Source organism: Aquarana catesbeiana, linkage group LG02, assembly GCF_042186555.1.
Source record: "Aquarana catesbeiana isolate 2022-GZ linkage group LG02, ASM4218655v1, whole genome shotgun sequence".
Lineage (NCBI taxonomy): Eukaryota > Metazoa > Chordata > Amphibia > Anura > Ranidae > Aquarana > Aquarana catesbeiana.
This window is the reverse complement of record NC_133325.1, coordinates 130,379,574-130,397,300: the sequence shown is the minus strand read 5'-3', so window position 1 is coordinate 130,397,300 and position 17,727 is coordinate 130,379,574. Positions and strand designations below refer to the sequence as shown.

Sequence of the window (17,727 nt, the reverse complement as noted above, 5' to 3'; positions counted from 1 at the left end):
ATAGCGCAAAAAATAAAAACCGCTGAGGTGATCAATTACCACCAAAAGACAGCTCTATTTGTGGGGGAAAATAAAAAAAAAGGAGACATACATTTTATTTGGGTACACGCAATTGTCAAAGCGTCGCAGTGCCGTATCGCAAAAAATGGCCTGGTCATTAAGGGGGCAAATCCTTCTGGTCCTTAACCACTTCAGCCCCGGAAGATTTGGCTGCTCAATGACCAGGACATTTTTTGTGATATGGCACTACGTCGTTTTAACGGACAATTGCGTGGTCGTGCGACATTGTACCCAAACAAATTTGACGTCTTTTTTTCCCCACAAATAGAGCTTTCTTTTGGTGGTATTTGATCAACTGCAGTTTTTATTTTTTTGCGCTATAAACAAAAAAGAGTGTCAAATTAAAAAAATAAAAAAAAATAAAATTTTTGCTATAAAATCTTTTTTTTTTTTTTTAAAAGCAATTTTTTCTTCAGTTTAGGCCGATATGTATTCTTCTAGATATTTTTGATGAAAAATTGCAATAAGAGCATATTGATTGGTTTGTGCAAAAGGTATAGCGTCTACAAAAATGGGGATTTATGCATTATTATTATTATTATTTTTTACTAGTAATGGCGGCAATCTGGGATTTTTATAGGGACTGCTATATTGCGGCAGACAAATTGGACATTTGACACATTTTTGGGACCATTATAAATGTCACTGGCAGGGAAGGGGTTAACACTAGGGGGCGATCAAGGGGTTAACTGTGTTCCCACTGTAGGGGAATGGGACTGTCCAGGGGGATAAAGAGATCAGTGTTCATACTTAGTATGAACATACGATCTGTCTCCTCCCCAGAAAGGGGATCACAGATCCCAGTTCTCACTCTGTCACGAGCGATCGCGGGTGCCCGGGGGGTCATCGCGCCCGCCGGGCATGCTCTCATCTAGTGGCAAAAAAGGCGAAGCGACACAAGGCAACGTCGTTTCACCCAGCCGTGCCATTCTGCCACAGTAAAACTGCGGTGGCTGGTCGGCAAGCAGTTAAGTGGTTAACCGCTTGCAGAACAGACGCCGCAGTTTTAATGCGGCAGAATGGCACAGCTGGGCGAAACGACGTTATCCTACATCACTTTGCCTTTTGGCCACTAGGGGCGCGCCGCCAGAGGCACATGGCGTTTACCCGAAGCTGATGCGAGTGCCTGGCGGTGCAATAACCGCTGGGATTCCTGCGATTGCTTGTGACAGAGCAAGAACCGGGATCTGTGTGTGTAAACACGCAGATCCTGGTTCTTTCAGGGGAGAGGAGACAGAACGTGTGCTCATACTATGTATGAACACTGATCGATCTCTCCTCCTAGACAGTCCCATCCCCCCACAATTAGAAACACAGGTAACCCCTTGATCGCCCTAGTGTCAAACCCTTCCCTGCCAGTGACATTTATACAGTAATCAGTGCATTTTTATAGCACTGATAGCTGTATAATTATCACTGGTTTCAAAAATGTGTCCGATGTGTCCGCCATAACGTCGCAGTCCCGAAAAAAAAAAAAAAAAAAAAAAAGAAAAAATTATTGCAGATCGCCACCATAAAAAAAATAAAAAAAAAAATAAAAAAAAAAAAATATATGCCATAAAACTATACCCCATTTTATAGACACTATAACTTTTGCTCAAACCAAACAATATACGCTTATTGCGTTATTTTTATTTTTTTTACCAAAAATATGCAGAATACATATCGGCCTAAATAAAAATAGAAAAGAAAAACCGCGCTATAGAGCTAAAAAAAAAAGACAAGAATGTAGCTGCACAAAAAAACACCAATATCTGTGTAAGTGCGCTTACAGTCTATATGCAAATGTGATTAAAATGAATTAAATATACATAATTCTAAGTACGATGGATTGAATATCCTGAAAATAAGTGCACACTAATGTGCAAAAAGAAAAAAAACGCATATTAAAATTTAAATGCATCAAGTACTGAATTTGTGATCACATCGATATATCACCAAACAAAGCAAAAATAGTCAACAGTGAAAACATATAAAAATACTGAGCGAAGTCCATATAATAAACGGCAGAGAAAAATTCCATGAGCGTATTTCAAATCCATGAAAACAGGAGAACAAGTCCACAGTCCATCAAACCGTAACCCATATAGGTGAAGGAAGAGAAGAATATATAAATGTGACTCCTAAATATAGTGAATCCAAGAAATATTGAAGGTGGACCCTTACCCGAAATGGTGGACCTCCCTATTGGCAAGGTCTTGTACGCAAGCAGATTTAGCCCTCTGCGGGGACCGTGAGGTGATAGCGTCCAACACCGCCGATGGATCGAGCGTCTCCAACCTGGCGTGGTCCAAATCGTTTGCCTGAAGGGGGGGGGGGAGACACACCCACATGCCTCTTTCTAAATACCTTTGAATGTCTACTTTGAAGGGTCCACCTTCAATATTTCTTGGATTCACTATATTTAGGAGTCACATTTATATATTCTTCTCCTCTTCCTTCACCTATATGGGTTACGGTTTGATGGACTGTGGACTTGTTCTCCTATTTTCATGGATTTGAAATACGCTCATGGAATTTTTCTCTGCCGTTTATTATATGGACTTCGCTCAGTATTTTTATATGTTTTCACTGTTGACTATTTTTGCTTGTTTGGTGATATATCGATGTGATCACAAATTCAGTACTTGATGCATTTAAATTTTAATATGCGTTTTTTTCTTTTTGCACATTAGTGTGCACTTATTTTCAGGATATTCAATCCATCGTACTTAGATTTATGTATATTTAATTCATTTAATCACATTTGCATATAGACTGTAAGCGCACTTATTTATTTTTACATATCGGCCCAAACTGAGGAAAAATGTGTTTTTTTTATAGAAAATGTGGGATTCTTATTAAAGCAAAAAGATGAATTTTTTTTTTTTTTTTCAAAATTGTCGCTCTTTTGTTTATAGTGCAAAAAATAAAAATCGCAGAGGCGATAAAAGAACACCAAAAGAATGCTCTATTTGTGGGGAAAACAAAAAAAAAAACAAAAAAAAGCGTCAATTTTGTTTGGGTACAGCATTGCACGACCGCGCAATTGTCAGTTAAAATGACGCAGTGCCGAATCGCAAAAAATGGCCTGGTCAGGCAGCCAAATCTTACAGGGCTGAAGTGGTTAATTTAAACAGAACCGAAACTCAAACATCCCTCATCTAGGGATTTGGGCGACACCTTGTATTAGGTATTATAGCCGATTTAATATATCCCCGCGTTTGAGATTTCAAGAACACATACAAAAAAAAAAAATATATAGGATTTTTTAAAACAGCTTACCTATAAAGTCCTTTTCTTTCGAAGGACATCACGGGACACAGAGCCACAGTAATTACTGATGGGTTATATAGGTATCACTGGTGATTGGACACTGGCACACCCTATCAGGAAGTTCAACCCCCTATATAATCCCTCCCCCTTGCAGGGATACCTCTGTTTTGTAGCCAAGCAATATAGTGTATTAGAAGAGGGGCGGGACCTCTGTGTCCCGTGATGTCCTTCGAAAGAAAAGGATTTTACAGGTAAGCGGTTTTAAAAAATCCTATTTTCTTTCTCGAACATCACGGGACACAGAGCCACAGTAATTACTGATGGGATGTCCCAGAGCAATGCTACCTGAGGGGGGGGAACCACGACCAAGAAGGGTGCAATCAGACCTGAGGACCCTGTACCGCTGCCTGCAGCACACTATGCCCAAAGGCGATATCCTCATGCCTTCTCACATCCACCTGATAGAATCTGGTGAATGTATGAACTGAAGACCAGGTTGCGGCCTTGCAGATATGAGCCATAGAGGCCCGGTGATGCACTGCCCAAGAAGCACCAATAGCCCTTGTGGAATGTGCCCTGATCTGAAACGGAGGAATCTTCTGTTTCAAACCGTAAGCTTGAATGATCAACTGTCGAATCCATTTAGAAATGGTAGCTTTTGACGCTGCCTGTCCTCTATTGGGACCCTCTGGCAGCACAAACAAAACATCCGTCTTGCGGATCCGAGTAGTTGCCCCTAGATAGGCCTTAACTGCTCTTACTACATCCAACGAATGTAGAGATCTCTCTTCCGGAGAACAGGGATCTGGAAAAAAGGAAGGTAGAACAATGTCTTGGTTTAAATGAAAATCAGAAACCACCTTCGGTAAAAAACTAGGATGAGGGCGTAGTACCACTCTATCCTTGTGTATAATCAAATAAGGCTCCTTACAGGAAAGAGCTGCTAATTCTGATACTCTTCTAGCAGAAGAGATGGCCACCAGAAAAATTAATTTCCTTGTCAACAAGACCAAAGGAATCTGACTTATTGGTTCAAAAGGCTGTTTCTGTAACACAGCCAGGACCAAATTCAAGTCCCAGGGGTTTAGGGGCGCTTTTACCGGAGGATTAAGACGCATTACCCCCTGCATAAAGTTTCGGACCAAAGAATGCGAAGCAAGTGGCCGCTGAAATAATACTGATAAGGCAGAAACCTGGCCCTTGATGGTACTCAAGGCCAGCTTCATCTCTAATCCCATCTGTAGAAAATCAAGGATTCTACCTATGACATATTTCCTGGGATGCCAACCTCTGGATTCACACCAGGTTATATAAGCCTTCCAGACTCTATGATAAATCATCCTGGAAGCTGGCTTCCTTGCATTAATCAAGGTAGATATGACAGGACCTGAGAGCCCACGACTCTTCAGAACGTGGGTCTCAATAGCCAAACCGTCAAATTTAGCGTTTGTAAGGCAGGATGGAACACTGGACCTTGAGATAACAGGTCTGGGCGTACCGGTAGGGTCCACGGGGAACCCACCGTCATCCTTACTATTTCTGCCTACCAAGTCCTTCTGGGCCAAGCGGGGGCCACCAGAAGTACCGACTTCCTTTCCTGCCTGATCCTGCGAAGGAGTCGTGGTAGTAGCAGAATAGGCGGGAATGCGTAAATCAGTGAGAACCGATGCCACGGAATCACCAACGCATCCGTCCCGTATGCAAGAGGATCTTTTGTCCTTGCCACAAATCTGTCTATCTTTTTGTTGAATCGGGATGCAAAGAGATCTACATCTGGAACCCCCCATCTTTGGCATATGGCCCAAAAGACGTCGGGATGCAGAGACCATTCCCCTGGAAGTAACTGCTGGCGACTTAGATAGTCCGCCTGCCAATTCTCTATTCCCGGGATGAAAACTGCCGATATGCATGGCACATACATCTCTGCCCAGACTAAGATCTGGTTCACCTCTTTTTGAGCAGCTCGGCTCCGGGAGCCTCCCTGATGATTGACATAAGCCACTGCTGTGGCATTGTCGGACTGGATCCTGACCGGACAACCCTGTAGCCTGATAGTCCAGGCTTTTAGAGATAGATGAATCGCCCGGATCTTCAGAATGTTGATGGGTAAGGTCCTCTCTGTCTTGGACCATACCTCTTGGACCGCAGCCTGTTCCAGAACTGCTCCCCAACCTGACAGACTGGCATCTGTTGTTACCACCGTCCAGGTAACCGGTAGAAAGGATTTCCCCTTCTGCAGGTTTTCGGGTATGAGCCACCAATTGAGGCTCTGACGCACCGCATGCGACAGGTGCATCGGAAAGTCTAATGCCTGAACCTTCTTGTTCCAGGTCGACAGAATACTGTGTTGCAGCATTCTTGAGTGAAACTGAGCATAGGGAACTGCTTCGAATGAAGACACCATCTTCCCTAGTAGCCTCATACAAAGGCGGACTGAGGGACCCTTCTTGGTCCTTACTGTCAGAATCAGCTCTCTCAAAGCAGTGATCTTTGCCTGGGGTAGAAATATTTTCTCCTGGCTTGTATCTATAATCAGACCTAAATACTCCAGTCTTCTTACTGGTTTTAGGAAAGACTTTTCTAAGTTGAGGATCCAACCCAGGTGTTCTAGATACCTGACCGTGGTCCTCAAGTTTCCATTCAAAGAGGCTACCGACCGGTCTATCAAGAGCAGGTCGTCTAGGTATGCTATGACAGCTATACCCTGAGCCCTTAATCTGGCCAGAGGAGGAGCCAAGATCTTTGTGAACACTCGAGGTGCAGTGGCTATCCCGAAAGGCAGAGCCACAAACTGGAAATGGCGCCCTCCTACCTCGAAGCGCAGAAACTTCTGATGAGCAGGAAAAATGGGCACATGCAGATATGCATCTCTGATGTCCATTGATGCCAGAAATTCTCCTCCCTGCAGGGTGGGAACTACTGTTCGAATTGATTCCATGCGGAAGGATTGAATCCTTAGCAATCGGTTCAGATCCCTTAAGTCCAAAATGGGCCTGACATCCCCATTTGGCTTTTGGACCGTAAAAAGGTTGGAATAGAAGCCCAACCCCTGGTCCTTTGCGGGAACTATCATAATGACCTCCTGCGACAAAAGTCGCTCTAACGCTAGAAGGAGCGACTGCTTCTTCTCTGGGTCTCTGGGAACATTTGATCTGAGGAACCGAGGAGAAGGGAATTCCTGAAACTCCAGCTTGTACCCTAAGGTTACCGTGGAGACTACCCATCTGTCCTGGAAGTCCTCGTGCCAGAGCTCTGAGAACTGTCGCAGTCTTCCCCCCACTCGAGTGAGCGGGGGCGCCCCCTCATGCAGAGGTCTTAGTGTTTTGCCTAGTAGGCTTCTTTCCCCAGGACTTCTTTTGTCCCTGGGGTTGACTCTTGTCTCTGGACCCCGATGGAGGCGGCCGTCGAGACTGCCTGGAGGCTGAAGCCCCCGGCGCTGGGGAAAGAGTCCGTTTGAAAGAGGGACGCTTACTCTTCTTGACAGGTAAGAGAGTGCTTTTCCCACAAGAGATTCTCTTGATATAGTTATCCAAGTCCTCTCCAAACAACCTTGCACCACGAAATGGAAACCCAGCCAGTAGCTTCTTACATGGTGCTTCGGCTGACCAATTTTTCAACCATAGGATTCTACGTATATGCACCAACCCCAGTGAAAGACGGGAGGTTTGCACGATAGAATCTCTAATGGCGTCAACCACAAAGCATAAGGCCGCTGGAAGGTTAGCAAACCCCTGGGCCTGCTGTTCAGGTAATACTTTGATGACCTGCTTAACATGGTCTCTTAAGTATTGACAGACTCCAATCGCTGCTACTGCAGGTTGGGTCACTGATCCTGCTAAGGAGAAAACATCCTTAAATAAACTTTTCTTCCATCGGATAAAGTGTTGAAAACTTTCTCGGCGGAAAAAAACGTCTGTCTGGGTGATCCCACTCAGAATAAATAAGCTTTTCAAGTAAAGTATGAACAGGAAAAGCATGTGCTGCTTGGAAAGGTTTCAGTGACCCCAAAGCAGAAGAGGATTCTTTAGCAGTTTCAGGTATGGGCAACTTAAATGTGGAGCGGACCAATCCAGTGAGGATCTGCACTAAGACTTTCTCCTCTTGGGAAGTCGCAGAGGGTCCCTCTCCACCCGAATCCTCCGAAGAGGAATCATCCATCATCGATCCTCTGAAAGGGATTCATCTCCTTTATCCCAGAGCTCCTCTGTCTGAGGGTCTTGGGGAACAGAGGAAAGCCTAGTGCGTTTTCTTCCACTGAGTGAAGACGTAATCACGGCCATTAATCTTTCCTCTAGACCATTAATGGTTGAGGAAAAAACCTCTTGTGTAATATATACAGGGGCTGAAGTGCCAGAAGCAGGTGTAGCCCCTGACCCCGATGGCTCCCCCTGGCTAGCCGTCCCTGGCCCATCTTTAGGGGGGGGGAGGATGCTGCCGACAGGGGGCCCTCAGAACCTGAACGAGATCCCCTAGTGTCTCTGGTTCCTGGGGTGCTTGAACCTCTTCTACCCATAGTGCAAAGCAACAAGGTGTGAGGTATACAAATGAACACTGCCCGCTGAGCGATGTAGTCTGGCTAAAAGCCTTGCCACCCAATGCTCAGTCTGGTGTTACTTCAGTAAATGCTGCCTAGGAGAATGCCTGTGTCCCACCTTACATGCGACCGTCAGCTCTGTGTCTCTCAGAAGGCTGAGTGCACCTGTACAGAGTGCCTCTAATAGCCTGCAGCTGGCCTGAGTGGGAGTCTAAGCACCTGTGCTGACATCCCGCCCCCTCCTCTACCGCCCCCCCCTCGAGTTTTGAAAAAAACGAGCGCTTCCCGCACTGCCGACTCTCCTGTCATGCTTCTGGAGAAAAGGCTGGGGATGGGGGGGGGAGAAGGAGGGAGACTGGTAACAAGATTTGCCTGAACGGCTATCTTCAGAGATGGTGGCCATTAGGCCGCAGAGCCCGGGTGGTATAACCACTTTCTAGACCCCTGTGGCCCCTCTCTAGCCTGGGGGGGAACATTCAAACACGAGAAATCCCCCTTTCCACCTTACCTGCTTGCAGCCTGCTTTGAGATGCTGGGAATAATCAGCACTGAACACCTGAGACAGTCAGTCAGCATGTGTAGGTTTGTGCTCTTGGCAGCCCCCGGTGGTCACAATAGGCATAGCATGCATTTACCTTAAAGGAGAAAAACCACTAGAACTCAAAAATTCTGTGGAATCTCCTCTTACCTTATCCAGCCGCAGGGTGCTGTTTACACAGACCCAATCTTCACCTCTCACGGTGGGCTCCGTTTGAAAAAACCGTCAGAGACTGGGGCCCCCAACAGTAGGGGGATCCAACAGTTCTGGGACCGTAAAGCACCTCGCCAGAAATTAGGAAGTTTAAAGCCATTTTCTGATCTGCGGGGTCCAGCTCTCTAAAAAGAGAAGCATTACGGGTAAAACCTCGTTTCTTCGGACACGAGGCCCGGGTACCATTCAATTCGGCCATGAAAAGACACTTTGAATGGATCCGGTTCGCCTGGCTTGCCCCAGTATAGGATCTTAGGATATTCCCTTTGGAGCTCAGCACAGGACATCTTTACACGTCCATCACCTAAGACACTGGCGTAAAAACTGAGGTATCCCTGCAAGGGGGAGGGATTATATAGGGGGTTGAACTTCCTGATAGGGTGTGCCAGTGTCCAATCACCAGTGATACCTATATAACCCATCAGTAATTACTGTGGCTCTGTGTCCCGTGATGTTCGAGAAAGAAAAAACACACCACTGTACATGTTGGTGGTTGGTAAGGTGAATCTTATTAAAATGATTCTTATGTCCCAATTGCTATACTTCCTTCATAATTCCCCAGTGATAGTCCCTTTAAAGACTTGATAGGCAATACCATATTTTGCATATTAATCTCCAAAAATAGCCCCCTAAAATAAAACTTGAACACCTGCATAGCCCCAAAGATGACAGTGGTCTTGCATTGCTGAATCCGTGGCTATACTACTTGGCCTCGCAACTGCAAAACCTGATAGGCACTATGCGCGTATTGGCGCTGAGCAGGGGAAAAGGGATAGTAGCTCTTCTGTGAATGTTATGGTCCATACGGTGGGGGGGTGGCTGCATTCTGACAGCCCTTGAAGCACAGGCTTTTGGGAAACCACAAAATTATTCCAATGTATAATTTAAATCAGAAATAGGGACGAGTCCGACGTACGATTCGAACGCAAGTTCGACTTGAACATCGGGTGTTCGCCGAATACCAAACATTATGGGGCGTTTGTGGGAAATTCGAGTCGCCATAATGAACGGCGAGATCGCAGTGCATTGACGGCTGCTGATTGGCCAAAGCATGCACCTGATCTGCATGCTTTGGACAACCACAGCGCGCTCTGCTGTGAGCCATGATTGGCCAAAGGCAGGGTGCCACACACTATGTAAGGCTGCTTACACAGCAGCCATACATAGTTTTATGAATGGGAGCAGCAAAATGACATTTGCAAAAGGAAAAGAATGCCATTTAAAACTTCTCACGGCTATAATATATTGCCAAATTCCCAGCAATATAGATAAAAACAGCATGGGTTCCTCCCCCCCACACCCAGTCCATTACATAGGATGCATCAAGGGGAAAAGACACAAGAGTTTACAACCCCTAAGAGTAACCCCACGCTTAAAAAAAAAAAAAAAAAAAAAAAAAAAAAAGTGTAGGGGTCCCCCCAAAATCCATAGCAGACGCGTATCCGAACACGCAACCTGGCAGGCCGCAGGAAAATAGGGCGGGGGGGGGCATGGGGAGGGTGCTTTGGTGTCCCATGAGACAAGGGCCTCATGCCCACAAACCTTGCCTGGTGGTTGTGGGGGTCTGCGGGCGGGGCTTATCGGAATCAGGAAGCCCCCTTTAACAAGGGGACCGCCAGATCGCCCCCTCCCCCCCATTGTGAACGAGTAAAGGCTACATTGTACCTCTACATTCACCAAAAAAAGTGTCAAAATGGTAAAAATTACAGACAATTAGGGACAAGTCTTTTTTTTTTTCTTTATAAATAAAAGTGTCCCACGATGTCCATTCATCTTCGATCACAGCGTCCGACGACCCAAGGGGGGTTTTCCCGGCTTGTCGAACGCTGTGATCGAAGATGAACATCGCTGGACACTTTTTTTAATAAAAAGTGTCCAGCGATGTTAATTCATCTTCAATCACAGCGTCTGTCGACCCGAGAAAAAAAAAACGTAAAGAACTGCAGCTCCATGGAAGGCTCCCACCGAATGCAGGCTTTTTGCAATGACAGCTGTTATATAGCTGAGGGCGGGGCCACCATAGGACCTAAACAGGTGACCATGCCCCCTCTGACGTGACGTCACATGATGTCAGAGGGGGCGGGGTCACCCAATTGCATCACTGGGTGGCCCTGCCCTCAGCTATATCACAGCTGTCAATACAGAGAGCCTGCAATGAATGGACATCGCGAGACACTTTTTTTTTTAAATAAAAAAAGGACTTGTCCCAAATGGTCTGTCATTTTTACCATTTTATTTATTTCAGGTACTTATATAGCGCCGTCAATTTACGCAGCGCTTTACATATACATTATACATTCACATCAGTCCCTACACCCTCAGGGAGCTTACAATCTAAGCTCACATTCATACTAGGGCCAATTTAGACAGGATCCAATTAACCTACCAGCATGTCTTTGGAGTGTGGGAGGAAACCGGAGTACCAGGAGGAAACCCACGCAGACACAGGGAGAACATGCAAACTCCAGGCAGGTAGTGTCGTGGTCGGGATTCGAACCAGCGAACCTTCTTACTGCTAAGCGAGAGTGCTACCCACTACACCACTGTGTCGCCCCATTTTGACACTTTTTTGGTGAAAGTAGTAGAGGTACAATGTACCCGATAACCATTCACATAGGAGGAGGGGGATCCCCTTGTTAAAAGGGGCTTCCAAATTCCAATAAGCCCCCCTCGCCTGCAAACCCCGACAATCGGCTCATCCCTACTCAAAGTATGGAATAAAGTCAAATACCTTCAGGGAGTGACAGGTATTACATAGTTTAGCCCCATTTGGTCAAATAACCATCTTGAGTTAGCCAAAATTACAGCACGGGGACCTATGGAAGAAGCAAGGCATTGCGTATTTGAGGTAAAACTTTCATAATGGCAAGCTGCTCACTTTTAACGCTTTACGGGAGGCATTTGATCTTCCACCCCCTATGCACTTCTACTTCATGCAACTACAGCATGCTAGAGTGGCCCAGAGAAGAACCTCTGAATGGTCCAAGTCTTTGGTACCCCCAATTACCTTGATTGCAGCAACCTCCAAGGGTTTTATATCCCAAGGCTATGCTATGTTGTGTCAGCTGTTTTTGCACAAACATCCCCCAAGAATAAGGGCTAGATGGTAGGACGACGTTGGTCCACAAGATGGGGAACAATGGCAGACTGCTCTGCAGGCTGTGACCACTTGCTCCTTGAATGTAACCCAGAGAATGACACAGCGCTATATTCTTTTGAGAATGTACACATCATGGGACTGCTGCCTACACCGATGTGCACTAGGTGTGGCAGGACCATGGTAATCTAATCTATCTATTGTGGAGATGCTCCAAAATGCACCTCTGTTGGAGGGGAGTGGTGGACACCCTGAACAGAGTATTTAAAGTGTCGCCTCCTTTGGACCCCAAATCTTGTTTGCTTAATCTCTTAGACAAATTTGAATGGGAAAATCATACTAGAGAGGACGTTACTAGGACCTTATTACTAGCTTGTAAAATGATGATACACTGGAAATCAGAGACTCCTCCTACGGTCAGAGAGTGGGTGGTTGCTGTGGGAAACACCATGCATATAGAAAAACGTATCTACCAGCATAAGGGGTGTTCACAAAAATATGAGAAACTTTGGGACCTGTGGTTAGATGTACCTGGTCTTGCCCCAATTGATAGGCTCCAGGGTCTTAAAGTGAATGTAAACCCGATTCATGAAATCTGAGCACATATCTGTAGTGTTTTCTTATCTTTCTCCAAAGCAAGAGTCCAGTGCATTTGTGCTGTTTGGTAGCTCTGTTAACTTCTGACAAGTTCAGGCTGCTTTTATCTCCCAGAAGTTTGTATTGTGGGAGGTCGCTATAAAATAGATTAGCACAACCCTGGTCTATTCAGAGCCGAGCTCTGCAAGCCTTTGCCTATGTGAAAGGGGGGGGGGGGTGCCATTCCTCCAATCAGCTGTCTCCCAGTAAAATCTAACACTACACTGACAGAGCAGAATGAGGAAAAATCTTAACACAATGTTCACTTTCTAAAGAAAATAGGAAGGGGAAGACGGCAGATATATATGTAAAACGTATGTAGGGAGATTTGTTTCATCCCCATGTAACATCTGAGGCTGTTCACTTCACTGGTTATATGAGAGGGTTTATATCCACTTTAATTTGAGCTGAATATATCATTTGAACTTAACCACTTCCGCCCAGGCCATTTTTTTGCGATATAGCACTGCGTCACTTTAACTGGCAATTGTGGGAAGCTGTACCCAAATAAAAAAAGATGTCCTTCTCCTCCCCCCCCACAAATAGGTGGTATTTAATCACCTCTGCGGTTTTTATTTTTTGCGCTATAAAACAAAAAGCCTGACGATTTTGAAAAAAATAAAAAACCTAAAAAATTTCTCCAATATGTATTCTGCTACATATTTTTGGTAAAAGAAAAAAAAAAATCCCAATAAGCGCATATTGATTGGTTTGCACAAAAGTTATAGCGTCTACAAAATAGGGGATAGATTTATGGCATTTTTATTGTATTTATCGGCGTATAACACGCACTTTTTCCCCCTGAAAATGGGGGGGGGGGGGGGAGATCACGGGTGCGCATTATACCTCGACAGCCTACCTTGGAGGGGAACGGGTGCCGCCAGAATTCACCGAGCCGTCATCTTCTCTCCACTCAGCTCTCACATCACACACAGTTCCGGCTCCTTCACCGGCATTGGACCAGTGTTTTGTCTATGACAGGAGCAGGTCCAATGCCAATGGCGGAGGCAGGACTCTGTATGTGACTGCCGACTGAGAGCCAAGTAAATGGGAGATGACGGCTCGGTGATTTCCTGCGAGAGATGGTGAGCTGCATTGATGGAGGAGATGGGCACAGATCAGGCTGTATTGAGGCTGCAGATGGGCACTTATCAGGCTGAATTGATGCTCACTGACCATCCAGTGGATTCGCTGGAGGAAAAAGTATTGATAAGGCCGTGTATTGTTAGGTCCGGTGCACTGTATATATTTGTATTGATTGATTTTCGACGTCTACATTTGGCAGGCACGGTCGGCGCAATTCTGCTTTGTTTTTATATTATGTATGGTACATGTGGCTGGCTATGTTCTTCTGGGCTGTATAGGGGCGCGACGACGCCCCTTACAATAGAGTTTTCCTGTCCCAAGTAAATACAAAGTAAAGCTGCTAGCATCAAAATAAATCAGACTTGCTCACATTAAATAAAAATGGCCTGTGCTGCGCTTTTGGAAAATGTGCAATAATACTAGGGTTGCACCGATACTAGTATTGGTGCCGATACCGAGTATTTGCCCGAGTACTTGTACTTGAGCAAATGCTGCGATGCTTTATCCAATACCTGGACAGTCAGGGGGGAAATCAGTGCGGCAGTGGGGTTTCGTACTGTATGAAGCATGCCGCGCTTTGTGAGTGGCCCAGTGGCGGGGGACCGAACTTCCAGGGGACCTCGCCACAGCCAGGCACCTGTCAAAACCAGATACTCATCCCCCCCCGAAAGGTGCAAAGTGTGGTACTGGATGGGAGGAAGTAGATAAGCGGAGCTTCCACTTTTAAGTGGAGCTCCGCTTTAAGCCATTCCTTTGCACTTCCTGTTTGCCAGATTATTGTGCTCTCTCTCTAGCCAACATCTTGCTTTTGTCACTCCTGCTGCTGTCCGTATCTCTGCTAGCACACGTTACAAACTTTTGGCTTGTTAGACTACGCCTTTGCTTTATCCCAACCTGCAACTTGTTACTAACCTTTGGCTTGTTTACGGACTACACTTGATCACTACCTGTTATATCTTCTACTGGACCCTGGCTTGCTCACCTCCTGGAGCAACAAGCCTGAAAACTGTGACCTGGAACTAACATGCAGCAAAACCCATGTCCACCATCAAAAGCTCTGGCAAACACCAGTTAGTGCTTAGACTCTGCACCTCGGGTGAGCCCGTGTCATCCGCCAAGATGGCATGCTGCTGCACTTAACCAGCTGGTCAGTGGAAGCCGCTTTACTGCCTCTGACAGTGAGAGTCCACATAGGTGGTATAGCATGGAACACTGCAATCTTTTTCCATTTACCTGATTGAAGCATCTCTGTGGACATTATTTTTGGCAATGAAGATTTATACATGTACAGTTTTGCATGGTTTCCAAGCACAGAATTTCTTGCTATGTTACTGAACATATTTGATTTTTAGGTTTTTGTATAACTAAAATTAAAATTTTAGGTAACACTCTTGATTTATAATTGTTCATGTTTATTAAATACTGATGCATAGACTATGGGATTTATATATATTATATTGAATTGTGCTATAAAAAACAAAAACACTTACGTTGTCAATAAGAAAGCGCCGTCTGAACATCTCTCCAAAGCTTTTCTTGCTGGAGGTTTCGCCGCAAACTCCACAAATCCTTTGCCAGTAGCTCTGCCACGATCATCAACAATAACCACAGCTCTCTCGACCGGACCGAACATTGAGAATGCTTCCTCCAGTAGCTCATTTGAAATAACATGCGATAGATTCTTAACCGTTAAAGCTGCACCATGAGTAGCAAAACGGATGCGGAGGGGTCTGCTTTTCATGACCATGCCATCAAGTTCTGCTTTTGCAATTTCTGCAAGTGTCCTGGATTCCTAGGGAAGAAAAGTTTAGAAACATTTATTTTGAGCCTCGAATGCTGATTCTTCAAGCTGCAATAGCACTTTTACACTTGCTTCGACTTCACACATTAAAGCACCTACCGCTTCAAAAAAATTTTTGGATGTGTTTTTGAAGCTTTAATGAAGCTTGGCAGATGCCGTGTGTGTGTTGATTTCTCATACCTTCAATATCTCCAAAACAAAGTGAAGCTAAAGCTGAATTAAAGCCTCTCAAAAGCTACAGGTGCCTCAAGTGAGCTTTGTGAGACATCTATGGAGGCTTTAAAGATGCTTTGAAGCACCACTAAAGCGAAATGGGGTATAATTTTTAAAGCAAACGCAAGGTGTAAACAAGACTGTAAGTCAACCATTTTATTTAGTGACTGGAGCTTTGACTGGCATTCAAAGAGCTAAAAAAAAAAAAAAAAAAAAAAAAATGAATGAGTGCCTGAAGCCATGTTTAAAGCAAGAGTAAACGAGCCCTTATAGCTGCTGCCACTGTAAAAAGTTATATCATTGAAATAATTGCCTGTTAGTCGCTACATGCTTTCTGCAGGTTCCACTGGCTGTTGTCCTTGCTAAAACTATGTTACAGGTTGGCAGCAAATCTGTCTCTGCCTTACACATCCAAGACAAAGTGTGACATTGAAAACAGCGGCTAGGAGGTCCCAGGGGAAGCCTCCAAGGCTGACTGGTCAGCATTTCAATGCTAGAAACCAAGGTGCTTGTCTTTTCTTAACAGATGCAGCATTGCTAGGTAGACCTAACGTCAATACTTGACTGTGAATTAGCTTTCAGTCATACCAAAAGTCCTGGCTAAAAACTTGCAAAAATAAAAAGCAGATTAAAAAAGGAGAACTATGGCCAAAGCTCTTTTGGCTATACTTCTACTATGGGTCACAGGAGTGCACTTTGTTCTGTATTCCTGTGACCAAGATTCAGCCAACAGTGGGCAACAAACAAAACACAGGTAAAGAAATAATCAAAATTCCTCACTGCATGCTTTTTCTGAGTCAGCGACTCAAAGCACTAAAGAAAGACGGTCAGCATTACAGCTAAGCATTTTCAAAGACTTAGTAATAGAAGCCTAAAAGTGCCATTCTAAAACCATTACTATTAAATTTATTGTAGCTTTCAGCATTAGAGCGGGAGAGAGCATTGAGTCAACTTTGAAAGAAGAACAGAGGCAGAAGACAGCAGGCGGAGGCAGAAGAGCCAGAGAGGGGAGAAGAGAACAGAAGAGATGCCGTAGTTGCCTTAATAAAATTACTTTAAAAACGAGTGTACTTTGGAGTGTGGGGCGGAGGGCCCTCCCTGCTTAAAAGCACCCCTTACGTGAAACAAGATAACTGGCTGGTCAGATCAAACGCCAGTGTGGGCCACATAGTCAGTGCCCCACGATAGAGTAAAATTAAAGCGGGAGTCCGGCAAACAATTTTTTTTTTGTAGGTCATTGAGACACTTTGCTAACCCCAAAATAATACTCACAGTTTGGGTGTAATATTTCCACCTCTGTCTGTTTTCGTACTGAAGAATTACTTAAAAAATGTGATGCTGGCTGTTTCCATCTTGCTTGTGGGCATGTGAAGCCCACACGCATTGATTTCCTTGATTTCCTGGATGCGGTGAATGCTGTTCATTCACAGCTCGTTCACCCGCATGATCATTGTTTCCACACTGAATCTTGGGAAGCCTGACACTAAGCTCCCAGGAGACAGTGCGGCCCCGGGGAAAGGTAATAAACACTCCTACTCCCATGGGAGGAGAGACAGGAAGTGCCACCATAAAGTACAATATAAAAGGTAATTACAGCGATTAAAAAAAAAAAATTGTGCGGCATTTGAACATCTATGCAATTAACTGAAGGGGGTAAGATTAAGTTAAAAATTTGAGTGGAACCCCGCTTTAAGCAAAGTGACGATGTGAAAAAAAAAATCTCACGGCCTGCTAAATGGCAGATTTCAAACTAAAAACTGAAAAGCTCAACGATTAATAATTCCCCTCTTGTGACCATAGTCAATTACACAGATGGTACAATAAGCTCAAAGCAATAAAACCACTGATGCAGAATTAGATTCTAGCAGGACAGTATTTGCGGGAGAGGAAAGCAATGGCAGCCTATTTCCCTGTATAGGTTTCCTAACTAAACTAAAACACCCATTTAAAACTGAGAACTTATATAATCTGTAGACATCACATTTTAATACATAACATGCAAACTGTGATATGGATGCACTATAAAATGTTAGATATCCCTGTACACAGCGGTTTGCAATTGGCCTTGTACCACATGATTGCTGTAAAACAAGGCTGCATCCTGCTTGTAGCTAGCTCTAGGCAGTGAGAAGAAACGTTTCCAATTGTGATTTCAGCAGCATGTTTTGAAGTACCACCAGAGCTGGCCACAGTGTGCCCAATCTCTAGCCACGATAGTAGCTTCAACAAACCAGTTTAAGTCAGCAGTCTTCCTGTCCACTACTCAAACAAGTCCCAGTATCACTAGACCAGTG

The 17,727-nt window shown here is 44.8% G+C and overlaps 1 protein-coding gene across 4 annotated transcripts in view; it reads right to left on the bottom strand.

Annotated features, from left to right (window-relative positions):
* PSPC1 (paraspeckle component 1) overlaps nucleotides 1-17,727 on the bottom strand; it is a 184,584-nt gene that overhangs the window by 150,124 nt on the left and 16,733 nt on the right. For all 4 annotated transcript variants that reach the window (XM_073613470.1, XM_073613471.1, XM_073613472.1 and 1 more), the window contains exon 2: nucleotides 14,910-15,211. In XM_073613470.1, coding sequence (XP_073469571.1) covers nucleotides 14,910-15,211 — 302 coding nt within the window. The remainder of the gene's footprint in view (nucleotides 1-14,909; nucleotides 15,212-17,727) is intronic.